This window comes from Salmo salar, chromosome ssa06 (assembly GCF_905237065.1).
Source record: "Salmo salar chromosome ssa06, Ssal_v3.1, whole genome shotgun sequence".
NCBI classification, from domain to species: domain Eukaryota; kingdom Metazoa; phylum Chordata; class Actinopteri; order Salmoniformes; family Salmonidae; genus Salmo; species Salmo salar.
In genome coordinates, this window is record NC_059447.1 from 70,465,654 (window position 1) to 70,484,066 (window position 18,413).

Below are 18,413 nucleotides of genomic sequence, written 5' to 3' on the forward strand. Positions count from 1 at the left end.
TTAACTGAGTTAACCAACCTTCAAAAATATACGTGAGGTTAGACCAGGACAAGAACAATCAATAGCTCAAGGATTTCCTTGAATTTCATTTGGTTTCTATCAGTAGCCTGTAGGCTGAAGCCTATGTATGTAGTCTATTTTAGCTTACCTGCCAGTCTGTTTCACATCTTGTGTTATCATCAGGTGAATGATAATGGCAAGGAGAAGTAATCAACATTTTAAAATAAATTGATTTGGTAGATAGTTTTTCATTTCTTTGATCTCTCTACATTATAATTGAAAGAGGAAGTGTAAACTCTAACATAGCCTATTCGCTAGAACAGGGGTCTTCAGCCTTTACTTGCCCAGGGACCCAGAATTTCCCAGCGGCATCAACGGCCTCCTTGTGTGGTCGTAATGCCCCGTAAAAGAATCCATGCCTTGCGGCCAAAGTGGCTGTTGTGCCCTTGGGCTGAGTATAATAATTACGGCTGCCATTCACCATGATCCGAAGCACCTCTCACTCACATGGCTCACTCAGATATCTCAATTCTTATTAGCCAATGCCTGCCAAGTGATCTGGTCCTTCTCACACAGCCTGGTCTCATAGACTAGACGTAACATAGTAAATGTAAATCGAGGACACTCAAACTAGTTTGATATGATACGTTTGATATGGTTACGTAAGACAGATGGCAAAAACGAACACCTAGCAACCCAAAGGTTTAGAATTCAAATCACATCACGGACAACTTCAGCAATTTAGCAACTTTTGAACTACTTACTACTTTTTAGCTACTTTGCAACTACTGTGTTTAGCATGTTAGCTAACCCTTCCCTTAACCCTAATCTTAACCCTTTTAGCAAACCCTAACCCTAACCGTAACCCTTTTAGCTAACCCTTCCCCTAACTCTAATCTTAGCCCTTTTAGCTCACCCCCTAACCCTAACCCATAACCCCTAGCCTAGGGGCGGCAGGTAGCCTGGCGGGTAGGAGCGTCGATCGAATCCCCGAGCTGACAAGGTAAAAATCTGTCATTCTTCCCCTGAGCATTTCAGTTGAATACATTCAGTTGTACAACTGACCTTTCCTTTCCTTAGCTAACGTTAGCCAGCTAGCTAACATTAGCCACCTAGCTAGAATTCGTAACATATCATATGTTTTTCAAATTCGTAACATATTGTATGTTTTGAAAGTTCGTAACATATAATACGAATTGTAATTCATAAAATATAATATGGAACGGGTGATAGACATCCACAAATTAATACATACCATACGAAACACAACAAATGTAAATGGAGCTTCACAGATTTACGTACTAAACAATATGAAATGCTCTGAGACCTGGTTGGTTGGTTGCAGCCTGGTCTCATAGACTAGACGTAACACAACAAAATGTATATACAGGACACTCAAATTAGTATGATATATGTTACGTTTGTTATGGTTACATAAGATAGAAGGTTACCTAAGGCCAAAACAAAAATATGGTGGTTGGTTGGGGTCACGAAAAACTTTAGCATTTTAGCTAATTAGCAACTTTGCAACTACTCTCAAACTGTTGAGAAGCCTTTTTGTCCTAGACACTGTACCGAAGTGCCAAGTCTAGGACAAAAAGGCTTCTAAACAGTTTTTACCCCCAAGCCATAATACTCCTGAACAGGTAATCAAATGGCTACCCGGACTATTTGCATTGTGTGCCCCCCCCAAACCCTCTTTTTACGCTGCTGCTACAAGGACTTTGCCTGTGGTTATATCCATTCCGGCAGGTAGCCCACTCTCCACGTCAACCGTGAAGAGGCGACTCCGGGATGCTGTCCAGTGTCTGTGTTCTTTTGCCCATCTTAATCTTTACTTTTTATTGGCTAGTCTGAAATATGGCTTTTTCTTTGCAACTCTGCCTCGAAGGCCAGCATCCCGGAGTCGCCTCTTCACTGTTGACGTTGAGACTGGTGTTTTGCGGGTACTATTTAATGAAGCTGCCAGTTGAGGAGTCGCTAGAGCGCGATGAGACAAATTTTAAGTATTACACTCTCAGGCCATCTTATTGTCACAAATTCTCTATAAAATCTGACAAACGTCCTAGCCATATTTAGGCAAACATCAGTGATTAAACACAAGAGCACACACACAATAAAGGCCTATGTGTGTGATCCAGGCCTGTTTGACTGCAGTGAGATCAATGTTTAGAATCCATAGTTTAAAATGACGGCCCAGCTGAAGTCTTCAGCATGCAGTGATGTGAAGTGTTTCTGTTGATAAGAGAAATAGGTGTGTGTGTGTGTGTGTGGCCCTGGACACTGCTGTCCTCTCTCTTAACACCAGCTCAGTGAAGTGTGAGTCTATTCCCTGTTAATGATAATTTATCCTAACCAACACACTGCTGTTGGAGGGAAAATCACCTCAGCCTGTTTTACCTACTGGACCTTACTGCTACTCATACACATGCATATATATATTATGCTTGAAAATATGGAGAGTGATACTCAGTAATTATTTTGTATTTTTAATTTATTTAAATAGGCAAGTCAGTTAAGAACAAATTCTTATTTACAATGACGGCCTACACCGGCCAAACCTGGACGACGCTATGGGACTCCCGATCACGGCCGGTTGTGATACAGCCCGGGATTGAACCCGGGTCTGTAGTGGCGCAGCAGTCTATGTAAATCATTTTTATTAAATATAGCATTCCGTCATTATTCCTATTAGATATGACTTGTTCTAAAGGCAAAAGTCCAATAGGTCAACTGCACAGACAGACCGTGATATTCAAAGCAGTCGCATCTCGGTTCTGCGCTATTGACACCCTCGTCTTAGGTGGGTTTAGCGCTCGATTTTTGAGTAATTTATGCATCTTTCTCGTCTTTCTCAAATAGCATCTTGGACATAGGGGACATCATGGTGATTGTATTGAACTGTTTAAGATAAGGCGCTCTGTATAGCTGGTCAATTCAGATCTTTGTGGCAACGCGTAATGGTCATGCATTATTTGGGCAAACAGGATTTTAAAGAGAGATCAAGAGAGTGACAGAGAGAGAGACAGAGAAACGTACAGGGGGTTTCCAATACAGCTCTAGTGCTGTTTTTGGGAACTGTGTTTACATAGCTAGGGCTGACAATGAGGACTTGTGAAGAGCAGAATCAATAACCTCTGCATAGTTGCTTTGTATACTTTTGGGGAAAGGTCTGATGTGATAAGAGTGCAGCACATTATGTGGATTTAGTATTAAAGCTAGTAGCTACTATTCTTATTATTGTTGCTGTTGTTTTTGTGTATCACTTAGCAACATTGACCTGTCATTCATGCCATTAACCCTTCAGTATCTGTCCCGAGACCCCAGCAAAAATGGGCTTTTCATTTATTTGACTTTCATTATCCTTATATTTAGCCTCACAATTAAGTGTTTTACCATTTTCAGGACAACCAGGGCTGCAAGTATAACACAAAACAATTTCACATAAACAGTTGCATTCACAAGTTTTATTGACAAATGTCAATCAAAAAAATTAAGTCTGCCAAAGCAAAAACCTGATCAAAATGAATATATATGAATGCTGTAAGTGCAGAAATGGTTTGCTCAGAGGGAAATGTATATCCAACTAGTCAGTGACAACTGTGTGGAGTTTGTGAGCTTATTACAGTATTATAGATACTATGTCCTGGGATTTCCTATGATCTTCTATGTAGAAGATCCCCTTAGCTTCTAACAACCCTTGTGTCGCTTGTGAGGTCATAGAGGAAATAAATATGTTTAAAAGGGGTTAGAAGTCCAAAACGCACCAGCGCTACGGTGGGACTCATTGTGTTAAAGTATATTGCATTTGAGAGACAGAGCGAGACCATACTCTGTGTCAACTATATTGTGACTGGTAGTCAAAGTAAATGTGACATTGTGCTTGGGTACAAAATACTCTTGACAAAAAGTATTCTTAATTTTATTCTCGTTTAAAGTTGTGAATTTAATGTTCAGACAGAGAACAACAATAAAGTACACTTTTATTTAATCATTATTGTCTCACAGTTAATATACTGTTAAGGGTAGAGGGAATTAACTATAGGAGGGTAGAAAACAAACATTTCTATGGCAGAAAATAACCGTGTTTTTTTCCTTCTAGAAAGGCACTGATATATGTTTGTTTAGATGTACTTCAGTGCCTGAAAAGCATATTTAAAAAAGGCAAATAATATAATTATTTCACAGACTCTTCCAAAGTATATATTGCCATTGGTATCCAAGGGTGGATGATAGGAGGGTTCTGATTTAGTAGGGTTGATAGGAGGGTTCAGCGAGATTTGACTTTTTTCTAACAGATGATAACTAAGGCTACAAAAAAGCTATGCATTAGCTGAATGGAAGCGGATAATTATGAGTTTTTTACTCCGCTGGTCTCGGCTGGTCTCAGGAAGAAATTATGAGTCCTCACTGTCCGCGGCCAAGTCAAGACCGGACACTGAGACAAGACCATCTTGAGACCGGACTGAGTACTACAGTCTTCTTCCTCAGTCTCTGCCTCATTTGACGCAGGGGAAGCAGCAGCAGAACATCTTCTTGAAGGGGTTGTTCTTGTTGTGGCGCTTGGCCTTGCTGATTTTGACCAGTGCCTCCTGGATGGCCACATCTGTGTTCTGGACATTGGTCTGGATGGTGTTCATCATGGGGCCCTGCTCCTCCACCAGCAGAGCCACATCCAGGAAGATCTCATGGATGCTCTGGATCCTGCTCTCCAGGTCCAGTAGCTCTCGGTGGCGGCTCTCGATCTGGTTGAGCGCCGAGCGCGCTGTCTTGCCCTCTGACAGGATGTTCTCATTGAAGACGTTCCACTGGCCCGTCTCGATCATCTCCTCCACCTCTTCACCAGTCACCTCCCGCCCCACGATCTCCATCTGCCTCTGAATGTGGGCTTTGCAACTCTCCCTGTGGCTCATCTCTGCCTCATTGTAGTCGAACATGGCATCACGGAAGCTGTTGCTCAGGCAGGCGTACTGGGTCCTGGCGATGCGAGTCACGGCAGCATTGGAGCCATGCGCTGCCTCCAGCTCCCGCACTGCGGCGTCCATGTCCTTGAGGCACGTCAGCACACCCTCAGCACGGGCCTTGATGTCAGCTGCGATGGCGTTAGAGTCTCTCTTAACGACTGACATCCTAGTGGTGCCCTGGAGCACGCGTGAGTTCTGCTCACGGAGGCGTTTGACCTCGAGGCGGATAAGCTGGACCTCACGGTGGACCTGCTGGGACTGGGAGAAGACCTCCTCCAGTTCAGGGGTATTGTCCCACACCACAGCCTGGTGAGGGAGCTCCTCCTCCAGGTCCACATTGATGGAGTCCCCGGAGACGGACTCCCCGGACTCGGCATAGTCCATCTGCTCCACATGGCCGTTGGACTGGGACAGCTCCTGCATGTGGCTCAGACGGTCCCTCATGGTTGGGTCTGGGGCGAGAGAAGGAGAGGGGGAGGTGATAGAGGTGTAGACATGATCACTCACACACAAAAATACTATTGCTGGTGGTCCTGGCTGTTCACCATGACTGGGTGATAGCAAAGCTGTTAGAGATAAACCTATCAACATCATCACATTTACACTGAGTGTACAGAACATTAAGAACACCTGCCCTTTCCATGACATAGAGTGACCTGGTGAATCCAGGTGAAAGCTATGATCCCTTATTGATGTCACTTATTAAATCCACTTCAATCAGTGTAGATGAAGTGGAGGAGACAGCTTAAAGAAGGATTTTTAAGCCTTAAGACAATTGAGATATGGATTGTGTATGTGTGCCATTCAGAGGGTGAATGGGAAAGTCAAAAGACTTAAGTGCCTTTGAACAGGGTATGGTAGTAGGTGCTAGGCGCACTGGTTTCTGTCAAGAACTGCAATGCTGCTGGGGTTTTTCACACTCAACAGTTTCCTGTGTGTATCAAGAATGGTCCACCAGACAATGGACATCCAGCCAACTTGACACAACTGAGGGAAGCATTGGAGTCAACATGGGCAGCATTCCTGTGGAATGTTTTTCACACCCATTAGAGTCCATGCTCTGATGAATGGAGGCTGTTCTGAGAGCAAAAGGGGGGGTGCAACTCATTATTAGGAAAGTGTTCTTAATGTTTTAAAAACAGACAGACAGCAGCCTAAATACATACACTACATGGACACCCCTTGAAATGAGTGGATTCGGTTATTTCAGCCACACTCATTTCTGATAGGTGTATAAAATCGAGCACACAGACATGCAATCTCCAAAGACAAACATTGGCAGTAGAATGACCTTACTGAAGAGATCAGTGACTTTCAATGTGCCATTGTCATAGGATGCCACCTTTCCAACAAGTCAGCTCATCAAATTTCTTCCCTGCTAGAGCTGCCCCAGTCAACTGTAAGTGCTGTTATTGTGAAGTGAAAACATTTAGGAGCAACAACCGCTCAGTTGCGAAGTGGTAGGCCACACAAGCTCACAGAACAGGACCACCAAGTGCTGAAGTGCGTAGCGCGAAAAAATAGTGTCCTCAGTTGCAACACTTACTACCAAGTTCCAAACAGCCTCTGGAAAGAACATCAGCAGAATAACTGTTTGTCGGGAGCTTCGTCGGGTTTCCATGTCCAAGCAGCCACACACAAGCCTAAGATCACCATGCACAATGCCATGCGCATTGGACTCTGGAGCAGTGGAAACGCATTCTCTGGAGTGATGAATCCTAAACCAATCCAAATTAAGCATGAATCGGTCAGAAAACAGATTCAAACATTACTAATAGGTGTTTTTCCTCATATTGTTTATTTCGAAAAAATACCTCTTTTCTGTTATGACTGAATTGATGCTCCTCTCCTTCAGTTCAAACTTTTATGCATGTACCTGCATATGACTATCGGATAACAACTGTGCGCGTAGTGTTGGAGATACACAGTTTCTCGTGCCAACGAGAGGTAGGCATATCCCTCTTCTAATTGTTCTAATAGGCTATTCCTACATCTGCATTCAGATGCTTGTAAAATGGCTTTCACAATGTCAAATCATAGACTTTATTAGTTGAGCGACAACCAATGTAATTTGCTGTGTTATTGCCACCAAATGCGCTGTAGAAGGCGTTTTACCGGAGCTGTGTAGCCTCCTGGAGTGGACGCAACTCACAACCAACTTCTGATTGGGGTTTGCAATAATTCAGATTTTATTTAGATTGTTCAGGTTCACCATTAAGAAATAGTTTTGTTAGTTTTGCTTTAAACGGTCAGTGTATTTGATCATTTTTACATGAACATTGTCATTTCATAAAGGACAGCAATCATTTTTGCCAGCTGCGCATGGTCGCATTCATTCATTGGTCTGAGCGGGAGAAGCTCTCCATAAAATTCCAAACGGTCTAAACCATTGGTATAGCTACATCTGTCATCCCTTATGGCCAGGAGAGATTAAATAAATGAATATTAAAATAAAGACTTATCCTATGCTCTGATCAATTAAGCAACTTTTTAATAAAAAAATAAACATGCAGAGACCGTGAAGTTGTCATACCTGTTTTGGAAAAGAGTCCTTGATACTGAAACCTTCTGGTCTGACATACCCAGCAGCATTCACACGTCTACATTCACACGTCTTAACGAGAGAGAATAGTTGTGGGTGGCGTTTCTCACCAAACAAGTTCTTTACAGAGTTGGTTATTATCCGATTTATGGGCTTATCTAAAAATGTGTTTTACCTTTATAATTCATCAGATTGACAAAAGAGGCAGTAGTGTCTCCTCAGGTCTCGAGCATTGAGAGACATTGTCATCAAGATATTGATAAAATAAAGATGTTGAATGTTTATTTGCTAATTTATTTTATTCGTTCGTTTATTTGCGAATTCCTCGTTTATTTATGAATTCGTTTATTTGCGAATTCCTTTTGGAATCCCAAAAGGAATTCCCTCTTGATTCCAACAAATAAGATTGTAATATATTGTCTGATTCTGATATTTTTCTGAGGGTGTTATAGTTTTATCCTTCCTTGTTACAGCATTTTCTCCATCACAGCAATGATGGCTGAATGTCATCTAAACAGTTTGATAATTTTTCACCTGACAAACACAAGCTTTGAAGGGCAGAGCACCATACCTGTTCTGTTATGATGTAGACTACCAATATAACACGTTTTCATTCCAACATCCTATCCGACTTCGGTGCGACTTCAGGATGATTTGTGTTGACTGGCGGCGGCGTAGAACAATGTTCCCACCAAGGCGTAGCATGGCTAACTTTAGCACTAAACCACCATGTGACTCTGGAATGAAGATGAGTTAGTTTGAAATATCAGGTGAAAGGGGCCAGCGAAGCCTATTTACCTGAAGCCATGCCCAATCCAGATCCCTGAATCCAGATCCCTGGTGGTCTAGCAGGTTTCCAGCTCACTTTGAATAATAAAAGATATCGGAACTGGGAGGAGTGGTTTAGTTTGGGTTATATTGGCATCAGTGAGGCAGACTATGTACGCTTTGGGGACGAGTGAAAGTACAAGTGATTGTTGGAAACTGCACAGCTGTCCAGAGCATTGCGTCACAACCGGACGAAAAATATTATGTTCTTGCCACAACATCCGAAAACCGGTTTTTCAGGCTTTAGCAGGAGTGTTCGACCAGTACTGTAGGGGGTCCACAAAAAAAGTTGATTTCCCTCCCCCCAATGTTTTTATGAATATCGCTAGCAACAACATAATAAATACATTTTGAATTACATAGGCTACCTACAGTAGAAAACAGGTGAATGTCTTCTTTCTAATGATGTCAACTTTATTTCTCAACACCTAATATTGCGCGAATTAAACTCATTGGAGCCAATTACACTTGGCGGCAGGTAGCCTAGTGGTTAGAGCGTTGGGCCAATCACCGAAAGGTTGCCAGAACGAATCCCCGAGCTGACATGGTAAAAATCTGTTCCTAGGTCGTCATTGTAAATGGGAATTTGTTCTTAACTGACTTGCCTAGTTAAATAAAGGTTAAATAAATGTAAAAATCACTGACTGCAGTATCTGACATATGCTTTGAAAAAGCACCAGTGAATAAATAGAATACCAGTGTGGCTGGTAAACTTTCTTGACTTGGACATACATTTTTGCTAACCTTTGTTTAACCAGCAAAAGAGCTGCTCTTTTGATTTTTGTTGTTGTTGTTGCTTAAATGTGTTTGGACTTTGGAATTACCTTTCTAGATAATAGGCTATATTAGAATTTACACTTCCTCTTCCAATTATAATGTGGCGAGGTCAAAATAATGAAAAACGACCTACCAAATCTATTCATTTTAAAATGTTGATTATTTCTCCTTGCCATTATCATTCACCTGATGATAAGTCAGGACATGTGGATTATTTTTTTTTTAAATGTACGATTGGGGTCCCTGGGCCACTGCTGGAATTTCGTAGGGGCAAGGCCATTTGGCATTCAAGAGGGCTCCAAGGCCATTTGGCATTCAAGAGGTGCCATTTGGCATTCAAGAGATGCCATTTGGCATTCAAGAGGGCACCAAGGCCATTTTCCAGGACACCAAGGCCATTAACCAAAATAGCCAATTAAATTGATTTGAAAAGCAGTAGCTATTCTGTTAAGTAGCTATTCTGTTGTCTGATTCTGATATTTTTCTGAGGGTGTTATAGTTTTGTCCTTCATTGTTACAGCATTTTCTCCATCACAGCAATTACGTTTCTTAAAACTTGCTTGTTGATTAAGGGCTTGTAACTAAGCATATGGTCTCCCAGGTGGCGCAGCGGTCTAAGGCACTGCATCTCAGTTCTAGAGGTGTCACTACAGACCCTGGTTCAATTCCAGGCTGTATCACAACCGGCTGGGATTGGGAGTCCCATAGGGAAGAGCACAATTGGCCCAGCATCGTCCGGGTTAGAGTTTGGCCAGAGTAGGCCGTCAGTGCACCATACCTGTTCTGTTATTTAAAAAGTAATTCTATGTAAATGTACATAAATAATTAGCCTACATGTCAAAGAGTAGGTTATAGCCTATGCGTATTGGCTACAGTCTGTCATGTCCAGACCAAGCTAACATGAGGGAGGCGCCCGAAAATGTAGACAAACATTGATGAGACTTTTACTTATATATATATAGGCTAAACGCCAGTCATGTTTGACAAATATAATGATTCTGTCAACATACTTGAGACACTGTTCACTCAGATACTCTTAGAAAAGAAGGTGCTATCTAGAACCTAAAAAGGTTCTCCAACTGTCCCCAAAGGAGAACCCTTTGAAGATCCCTTTTTGGTTCAATGAAGAACTCTTTCTCCAGAGGGTTCCACTCTACATAGAACCAAAAAGGGTTCTACCTAGAACCAAAAAGGTTCTACCTGGAACCAAAAAGGGTTCTCCTATGGGGACAGCCTAAGAACCTGTTTGTGTAGGAGAGAACGGCCAGTGCCTGTTGTACACTGCAACATCACACACCTTGCAATCTGATGCATTTTGCAACTATTTAACCATAAACTGAATTGTTTAAAACCTGGACATTTTTTTTCTCCATTTTATGAGGCAATAGTAATGTTAAGGGGATTATTTTATTAACACTTTCTCATATGCCATTGAAACACAGCAACTTTCTTTTCGTACAAAAGTCGTGTTGAGATCTGGCTGACCATTTCTGGAGGTGGTCAGGCCTGCATTGTGTGCTTATTTCCCCTCACACTTCGAACACACCGACAGCTTCTTTGCATTTTGGTACACCAGAATTACATTAATTTCCAATGAAATGCTGCTTTTGCCTTGCAGCATTGTGTTGCAGAGGCAATTGCAGTGCGTTTGGTGTGGTGCAAATGCTTCAAACGGTATGCCAAACTGTATGCGTAGATGGCTTGACAGAAATGGTAGCAGAAGGTGAATGTTGAACTTTTGTGTTGCGCAAAGACGCTATCGGTGTGATTGAAGCGTTGGTCTAGATACAATCAGGCTACCGAAAACGCATACAGTGGGTGACTTCACCAGCACTCCTCCCACAAGTCTCCAGAAAACTTGTGTTTTGGGACCGAGAGACACCTATTATAAGATGTTTGCTGGCCTCATTAATGCTAGCCAGCTAGCTAATATTTAGAAAAACGCTTTTTTGTTTGGCTAGCTAGAGTTATGCTAACCCGTTTGCAATCCCTTTAGCATTGCTTGCTAGCTAGCTACAGAAGTTAGCTACAGTAGTTAGCTACTGCCATCAGTTGTTATTGTGTTATCATATTTTGCCTATTCCACCATTTGTAGAATGCATACTGACGTTTGAATATAGCGCGGAAAAAGGGTATCCGGACACACCGGACACGGTAGACCCATTTAAATGTAGATGCATGACGCGTTCGGAATTCCATGACCAGAACACTTTAATCAGAATACTAAAGCTGCATGAACTGTCAAGTCTAGACACGGCCTGAGAGACCGAGGTAAAAACAGATTCAGGTTGGCTATTAGACGGATATTCGCCTGTAGTTTTCCATACATCCACCAACAGCAGTTAGGGACCGTCAATATAGTGACAAATAAAACATTTCAAATTCCAATAGCTCTTTAACCATACTCCTAAATCTTTCTAAACTGGTTCTAGCTAACCCGATGGCATAGACACACATTGCACACACTTTTTTTTGTCAATTTACATCTTGCACTATTTTAAATAATTGTTTTGAATTTTTGAATTTCAATAGCTCCTTGGACATGTGATCTACTGACTCCAAACAAGGTTCCGAATGTACACTCAGTGGCCCTACACATTGCACACCCTTTAGTTTGTCCATTTTCATCTCACACAAATATTTACATGAGTTTTACATTTTTTCAATGTTTCTAATTTCAATAGCTCCCAATGTCCACTGACTACCCTTGTATATTGCACACCCTTAAGTTTGTCCATTTTCATGACACGATTTTACATTCATTTTGTAAACTTCAGAATTTCAAAAGCTCCTTGGTCATGTGACCTACTGACCTCAAACAAGGTTCAGAATGTACACTCAGTGGGCCTACACATTGCACACGCTTTAGTTTGTCCATTTTCCATTTCAATAGCTCCTTGGTTATAATAATTTCAATAGCTCCTACTCAAACTACTTTCAGAATGTCCACGGACTGGCAGAGACGGGCGCCGCGAGGCATCCAGTGCGGTAACGTGATCAATCCCAGAGCCCCGGGGAGAGTTCTCTTTTCTTTGTGAATGGGCAGGGCACCCTGGAATGGGTTCGCCCCGAGAGGGGGGGCCCAAGCCCTGGAAAGTGTTGTGGTTTCGGCGGCGTCCAGTGAGCTCTCTCTGGCCCTTGAAAATTAAGGGTGTAAATCTCACGCCAGGCTGTACCCATATCCGCAGCAGGTCTCCAAGGTGAACAGCCTCTGGCATGTTATAACAATGTAGGTAAGGGAAGTTGGCAAAAAAATATCTGTAACTTCGGGATAAGGATTTGCTCTAAGGGCTGGGTCGGTCGGGATGGGGTGCGAAGCGGGGCTCGAGCCATTGGAAGTTTGTTGTGCGGCCCATCTCGCGGTCTCTAGTGCGTGGTCTCGCAAGGGGCTGCGTGCGGTGACTCATCAGGGTGGTGTGTGGGGGGTTGGGTCCAGCAGTTGGCGGCAGCGCTTGCCGGCCCCACACATTGTAGATTGGGAGGTCTCCTCTACACTCACTAGACTTGAGGCAGAGACTAAACCCATTGGCCCCCCATGGCCCCGCATTGCATGAATCTGGCTCATGCCCTACAAAGTGGGGAGTGGTATATCCAGCTTGTTTGGGGAGGGAGGCCTACATCTGATGTGGGTGGTACCATCCACGCCCATTGATTCGCTGCGAAACCAGAAAATGGACAGAAGAATCCTAGGTTCCCACTGGGCATGGATCACTAAATGTCAACTTGATGAAATTCAAAAGAGCGTACCCACCTGTCGCGGTCACACTCAAATCACCCGTGAGGTGACTGTGACCCCCTCATGTCAAAGTGAGGAATATCGATGAAGTGCTGGTAAAGGTGGTTCCTATGGCTCTGTCCCAGATGGTTGATTGGGCAAGCAAATGATTGAAAGGGGATGATTCTTTTCTGTTGCTTCTTCCGACACCCGGTTGATGGTGCTGCTAGATACTGCGATGGGTATTTGGTTCTCAAGTCCGCTGAAGGTTAGTAGCGGCAAACTGATGTCCAGTTTGTAAGACAGAAAAGCCTCTGAGGATACCACCGGGCGTGACTCGAATGGATGCCAATTTGATGATATCGGTACACCTGTCAAACGGTAACGCAGGTGTCCTAAGGCGAGCTTAGGGAAGACAGAAACTTCCTGTGGAGCAGAAGGTTAAAATCTCGCTTGATCTTGATTTTCAGTATGAATACAGAACGATACTTCTGAATTTTTGGCTTTTAAGCAGGAGGTGTCAGAAAAGTTACCACAGGTATAACTGGCTTGTGGCGACCAAGCATTCATAGCGACGTCGCTTTTTGATCCTTCGATGTCGGCTTTTCCTATCATTGTGAAGCAGAATTCACCAAGTGTTGGATTGTTCACCCACTAATAGGGAACGTGAGCTGGGTTTAGACCGTTGTGAGAAAGGTTAGTTTTACCCTACTGATGATGTGTTGTTGCAATACTAATCCTGCTCAGTACGAGAGGAACTGCAGGTTCAGACATTTGGTGTATGTGCTTGGCTGAGGAGCCAATGGTGCGAAGTTACCATCTGTGGGATTATGACTGAACGCCTCTAAGTCAGAATCCCCCCTAAACGTAAAGATACCGTAACGCCGTGGATCTTCGGTTGGCTCAGTACGAGAGGGAAGTTGGCAATAGCCTGCCTCTTTTGGCAAGTGAGTAGAGCCGTTCGTGACGGGGTTGGGGTGCGGCCGGATGAGTTGCCGCCCCTCTCCTGATGCGCACCGCATGTTTGTGGGGAACCTGGTGCTAAATCACTCGTAGACGACCTGATTCTGGGTCAGGGTTTCGTGCGTTGCAGAGCAGCTCACTCACTGCGATCTATTGAAAGTCAAGGCGTCTTTCTCCACCATCCTCCTTCTTTACTTACGGGTTACCAGGTGCATGTAGAAGTGCCAGGGGCCAGAGGCCAGACACAGAGTGTGAGAGAGTCCAGGCAGGCAGGTACAAGGCATAAGACATTGACATTGGGCTCTGGATAGGTAGGCGGCTAGGTGGTGGTTGCCCATCCGCCCGGGCCCATCCTCTGTTGGGACTGTGAGTCAGGTTGGAACTCGCTGTGGAAGTCAAAAGGTCACCAGGTGCACGAGGAGGCCTCCCCCAAGGCGGGGGGCACTCAGAGTCCAAGCCGGGGTGGCCGGACTCAGCGGCAGGGGGCAGCACTCAGGCTGTGGAGGTTGGGGACTTAGTCTCTGAGCGGATAAAAGCGGGTGGGTCACCAGGTGCACAGAGCTTGTTTCAGGTTAACAGGTGCACAAGGAGGCATCTATCAAGGCAGGGGGCACTCCGAGTCCAAGCAGGGGCGGCCGAACTCGGGGGCTGGGGGCAGCACTCAGGCTGTGGAGGTTGGAGTGGGGACTTAGTCTGTGAGCAGAAAAAAGCGGGCAGGTCACTAAGAGCACAGAGCCTGTTTCGGGTTACCAGGTGCACAAGGAGGCCTCTATCAAGGCAGGGGGCACTCCGAGTCCAAGCAGGGGTGGCCGGACTCGGGGGCTGGGGGCAGCACTCAGGCTGTGGAGGTTGGGGACTTAGTCTCTGAGTGGATAAAAGCGGGCGGGTCACCAGGTGCACAGAGCCTGTTTAGGGTTACCAGGTGCACTAGGAGGCCTCTATCAAGGCAGGGGGCACTCCGAGTCCAAGCAGGGGCGGCCGGACTCTGGGGCAGGGGGCAGCACTCAGGCCATGGAGGTTGGAGTGGGGACTTAGTCTGTGAGCAGAAAAAAGTGGGAGCACAGAGTCGCCAGGAGCACAGAGCCTGTTTCGGGTTAGCAGGTTTACAGAGCCTGTTTTGAATTACTAGGTGCACAGAGCCTGTTTCGGGTTACTAGGTGCACGTGGTTCCTGACAGCGGGACTATAGACATTTTAGTAATTCCAGGGAGTAAGTTATACTCTAAGGCCAAGGGAGAGGGGAGTTGACCGGGTAGGGAGAGTAGGTGTGGAGGTCTGTAGTTCCAGGGAGTAAGCTATACACTCTCAGGCCCAGGGAGAAGGCAGGCAGGCGGGCAGGGAGTGTAGGCCAGGAGTCAGAGGTTACTAGGTTAAAGGGGGCCTGCCTGGAGGTCAGGAAGGCCCCAGGGAGAAGGCCCAAGTGAATAGGTGTGTGAGTGACACTGTACTTCAGGGGGGCAGAGCAGGCAAATTAATGTAAAATCGTGTGAGATTAAAATGGACAAACTAAAGGGTGTGCAATGTGTAGGCCCACTGAGTGTAGATTCTGAACCGTGTTTGAAGTCAGTAGGTCACATGACCAAGGAGCTATTGAAATGAGAAAATTTGAAAAATGTATGTAAAAACGTGTGTAATGAAAATGGACAAACTAAAGGGTGTGCAATATAGAAGGGTAGTCACTGGACATTCTGAACCTTGTTTGAGGTCAGTAGGTCATATGACCAAGGAGCTATTGAAATTTGAATGTAAAAAAAGTTTGTACTTTGTTTATGCTCCCTAACTCATTCACCTAGGAATACAAAAGGCTGCTCACATTTCCACATGTTTATTAGGTTTGCAAAGTGAATTAATGTCCAAATCGTGAAAATAAGACCTGTGCAATGCTGTGCGCAATTTTTCCAACATGACACTTATTTGGAGTCTGTGGTTTGAAAGCTATTGAGGTTTGAAAGCATGAATATCCATCAATATCCAGCCTGAAACTGTTTTTACCTCGGTGGCTCAGAGTATGTTTGGAGTATTTATTTCTCGCACATAAGGACAAGCTGACCAATACAATTGGTCAACTTTTGTACTATGGGGATAGTAGATTGACATAGGCTAGTGCTTTTGCAGTTTTTTACTGAACTTGTTGGCTGAGGAAAAGCAATGTGGACAGTTCTTCTATATGGAAGACCAAGAGTTTCAAATAGTCGTACCCGGAACACACCTTAACACTTGTAATTATAACTTGCTTTTTTCAAGTGTCAAATGTCATTTTTTGTACTCGTCATTGTTTTCACCTGTCCAGTGTGTGTTTACAGGCGATTTGAACACCTGTTATGGGCATTTTTACACTCGTTCATTACACCTGTTCAGTGTGCATTTACAGGTGATTAGAACGCTTGTTATGGGTATTTTACATGTGTTCATTACACCTGCTCAGCCTATTGGGTAAGGAATCGCGTTTTTGTAGTTGTTTTTGGATAATTGCCGAAAACAACTTATTTAGTAGCTAACGTCACATTTTGTGATAAAAAAAAAGAAGCATTTATGTATTTAAAAAAACAACATTAAGGCTTCATAATTCAGAAAGGTCTTTTTTAATTTTAATAACCTATACATCATTCTTCCTTGTCTGAAGTATCAAGTGTGTGTGTGTGTGTGTGTGTGTGTATGTGTGTGTGTGTGTGTGTGTGTGTGTGTGTATATATATATATATATATATATATATATATATAAAAATTAGGACTCTTTCCATCCACCAGATGGGATTGTTTTGCGAAAAGTACCTACTTTTCCAAAACCCCATTTGTTTGAAAAATTAAAGCAATAATAGTCACTATACTTTCCAAACCACAAAGGCTGAATTAAAATGTTTTCTAAAAAAGAATTTATAAACAGTTACGGAGGCAGCGGAGGAAGGACCAGGGTGCACAACATTTGAGATAAATAAGCTTCTTGTGCCTATGGAAAATGTCTGGGATCTTTTATTTCAGCTCATGAGACCAACACTTTACATGTTGCATTTTGTATATACATCCATGTGAAAATGTGGTGCAAACTGAGACGTCACTGCTCTGGCTAGCTGTCTGTCCAGTACATAACATGCACATATCTAATGTTATATTTTAAGGCTACCTCTGCACAGTTTATTTTGTCATCGATAGGATGTACATTTATCCTACTTATTCCCTGACATTGTCCAAGTTCTGATTTCTCATTAAGAGAAATAAACATTTACAGTAGACATTTTCCCGATCATAGCCTAGCTCAAAACTAATGACACTGTTTCAGCATGTAGACCTGCTAAATTACTCACATCCAGCATTAGAAACAGAATAAACTAAAATAATTCTGTATTTATTTCAGATGTAACAATTGTTCATGAAGCAAACATTGTATGACTTGGAGAAGATGTGGTAGAAAGAAGCTGTCTGTTTTCCTACCCCTCCTTCATCCATGGTGCTCATTCAACATAGCATTTGGAGATTCCTGTGAACATCAACAGTCATAAACATGTCATTCTGAACAGCAACATCTTCCTAACAAGAATTTAGACCAGTTGACAATTCAACAGAATTCAGTCTTGTTCATGTTGATGATTGGTACATGAGACAGATAACAAGATAGCAAGCCATGGTATATCAGACCGTATACCACTGGTATGAGTCAATATTACTTGTTTACTGTTGCAATTACGTTGGTAACCTTGGGGGTTGGTCGTGCCTGGATACAGCCCTCAGCCGTGGTATATTGTCCATATACCACAAACCCCTGAGGTGCCTTATTGCTTAAATATAACACAGATACATGTGCATGTGAGGTTTCAAATAATAATGTTACTACTACTAGCTTGCTCTCTCCCTGCTTTTCCTGAACATGTTTATCTGATATAGCTAGTTGTTATTGTTCTTCCTTGCTCATCCAAAGCAGGCTTTTCTCCTCCTCGCTAGTCTTCAGATGCTTGACTACATGATCATCATGTTGTGGTTGTAACATGGACATTGCATTAGAACAACATCTAGATACACTCTTAGAAAAAAGGGGTTCCAAAAGTGTTCTTCAGCTGTCCCCTTAGTATAACCCTTTTTGGTTCTAATCTAGCCTTAAGCGTGGTATGCACAAGATCGCTAACGTTAGACAGAGATACTTATATAATGGGGAGATGCTCATGTCTCCTCCCTAAAAATGGGAGTCATCCCAAAGCGGAAGGCAGGCGACAAGCTTGGGTTAGTTATACACAATTTTGGTTTAGGCAAATATGTTTTATACTAAACCAAGACAGACCACAGCCTATCGTTTCCAATGGGGACAAATTAGTCATAGTGGGCACAATAAGCAAGGAGGTGGGCAGAGCCAAGCACGAGGTAGCGAGATCCTATTGGCCCGTTCTAGCACTCATCTGTATATTTCCGTCGGAGAACGCCTACTATGTGAAGTACGCGTGTGCAATGACTCAATTTGCCTTTGCACGCCTTCTAAACAACGCGATTTTAAAAAACTTTGGCAAATAGTAAAGTATACAACATTTTGTCCACTCTGTTCATAACATATTATAGTTTTAGTAACAGAAAACTGTATTGATATCAAAAGTTTCATCGATGAGAAAATCTGCTGAATGTCGGGCAAAATCCATCTCCTTC

At 43.3% G+C, this 18,413-nt stretch overlaps 1 protein-coding gene across 4 annotated transcripts; it reads right to left on the reverse strand.

Moving 5' to 3' along the window:
• Nucleotides 1-3,906: 3,906 nt before the first annotated feature.
• On the reverse strand, nt 3,907-8,495 carry LOC106608006 (syntaxin-11). 4 transcript variants are annotated; one of them, XM_014205618.2, is made up of 2 exons: nt 8,305-8,495; nt 3,907-5,416 (listed from the first exon to the last, which is right to left on the reverse strand). In XM_014205618.2, the coding sequence occupies exons 1-2, from the start codon at nt 8,312-8,314 to the stop codon at nt 4,500-4,502; spliced, it is 927 nt and encodes a 308-aa protein (XP_014061093.1). In that variant the 5' UTR covers nt 8,315-8,495; the 3' UTR covers nt 3,907-4,499. The 4 variants fall into 4 exon arrangements, with proteins under 4 accessions (XP_014061093.1, XP_014061092.1, XP_014061094.1 ...); XM_014205617.2 differs by having other exon boundaries at nt 8,078-8,484; XM_014205619.2 differs by lacking the exon at nt 8,305-8,495 and adding an exon at nt 7,498-8,031.
• Between the last annotated feature and the right edge of the window lie 9,918 nt (nt 8,496-18,413).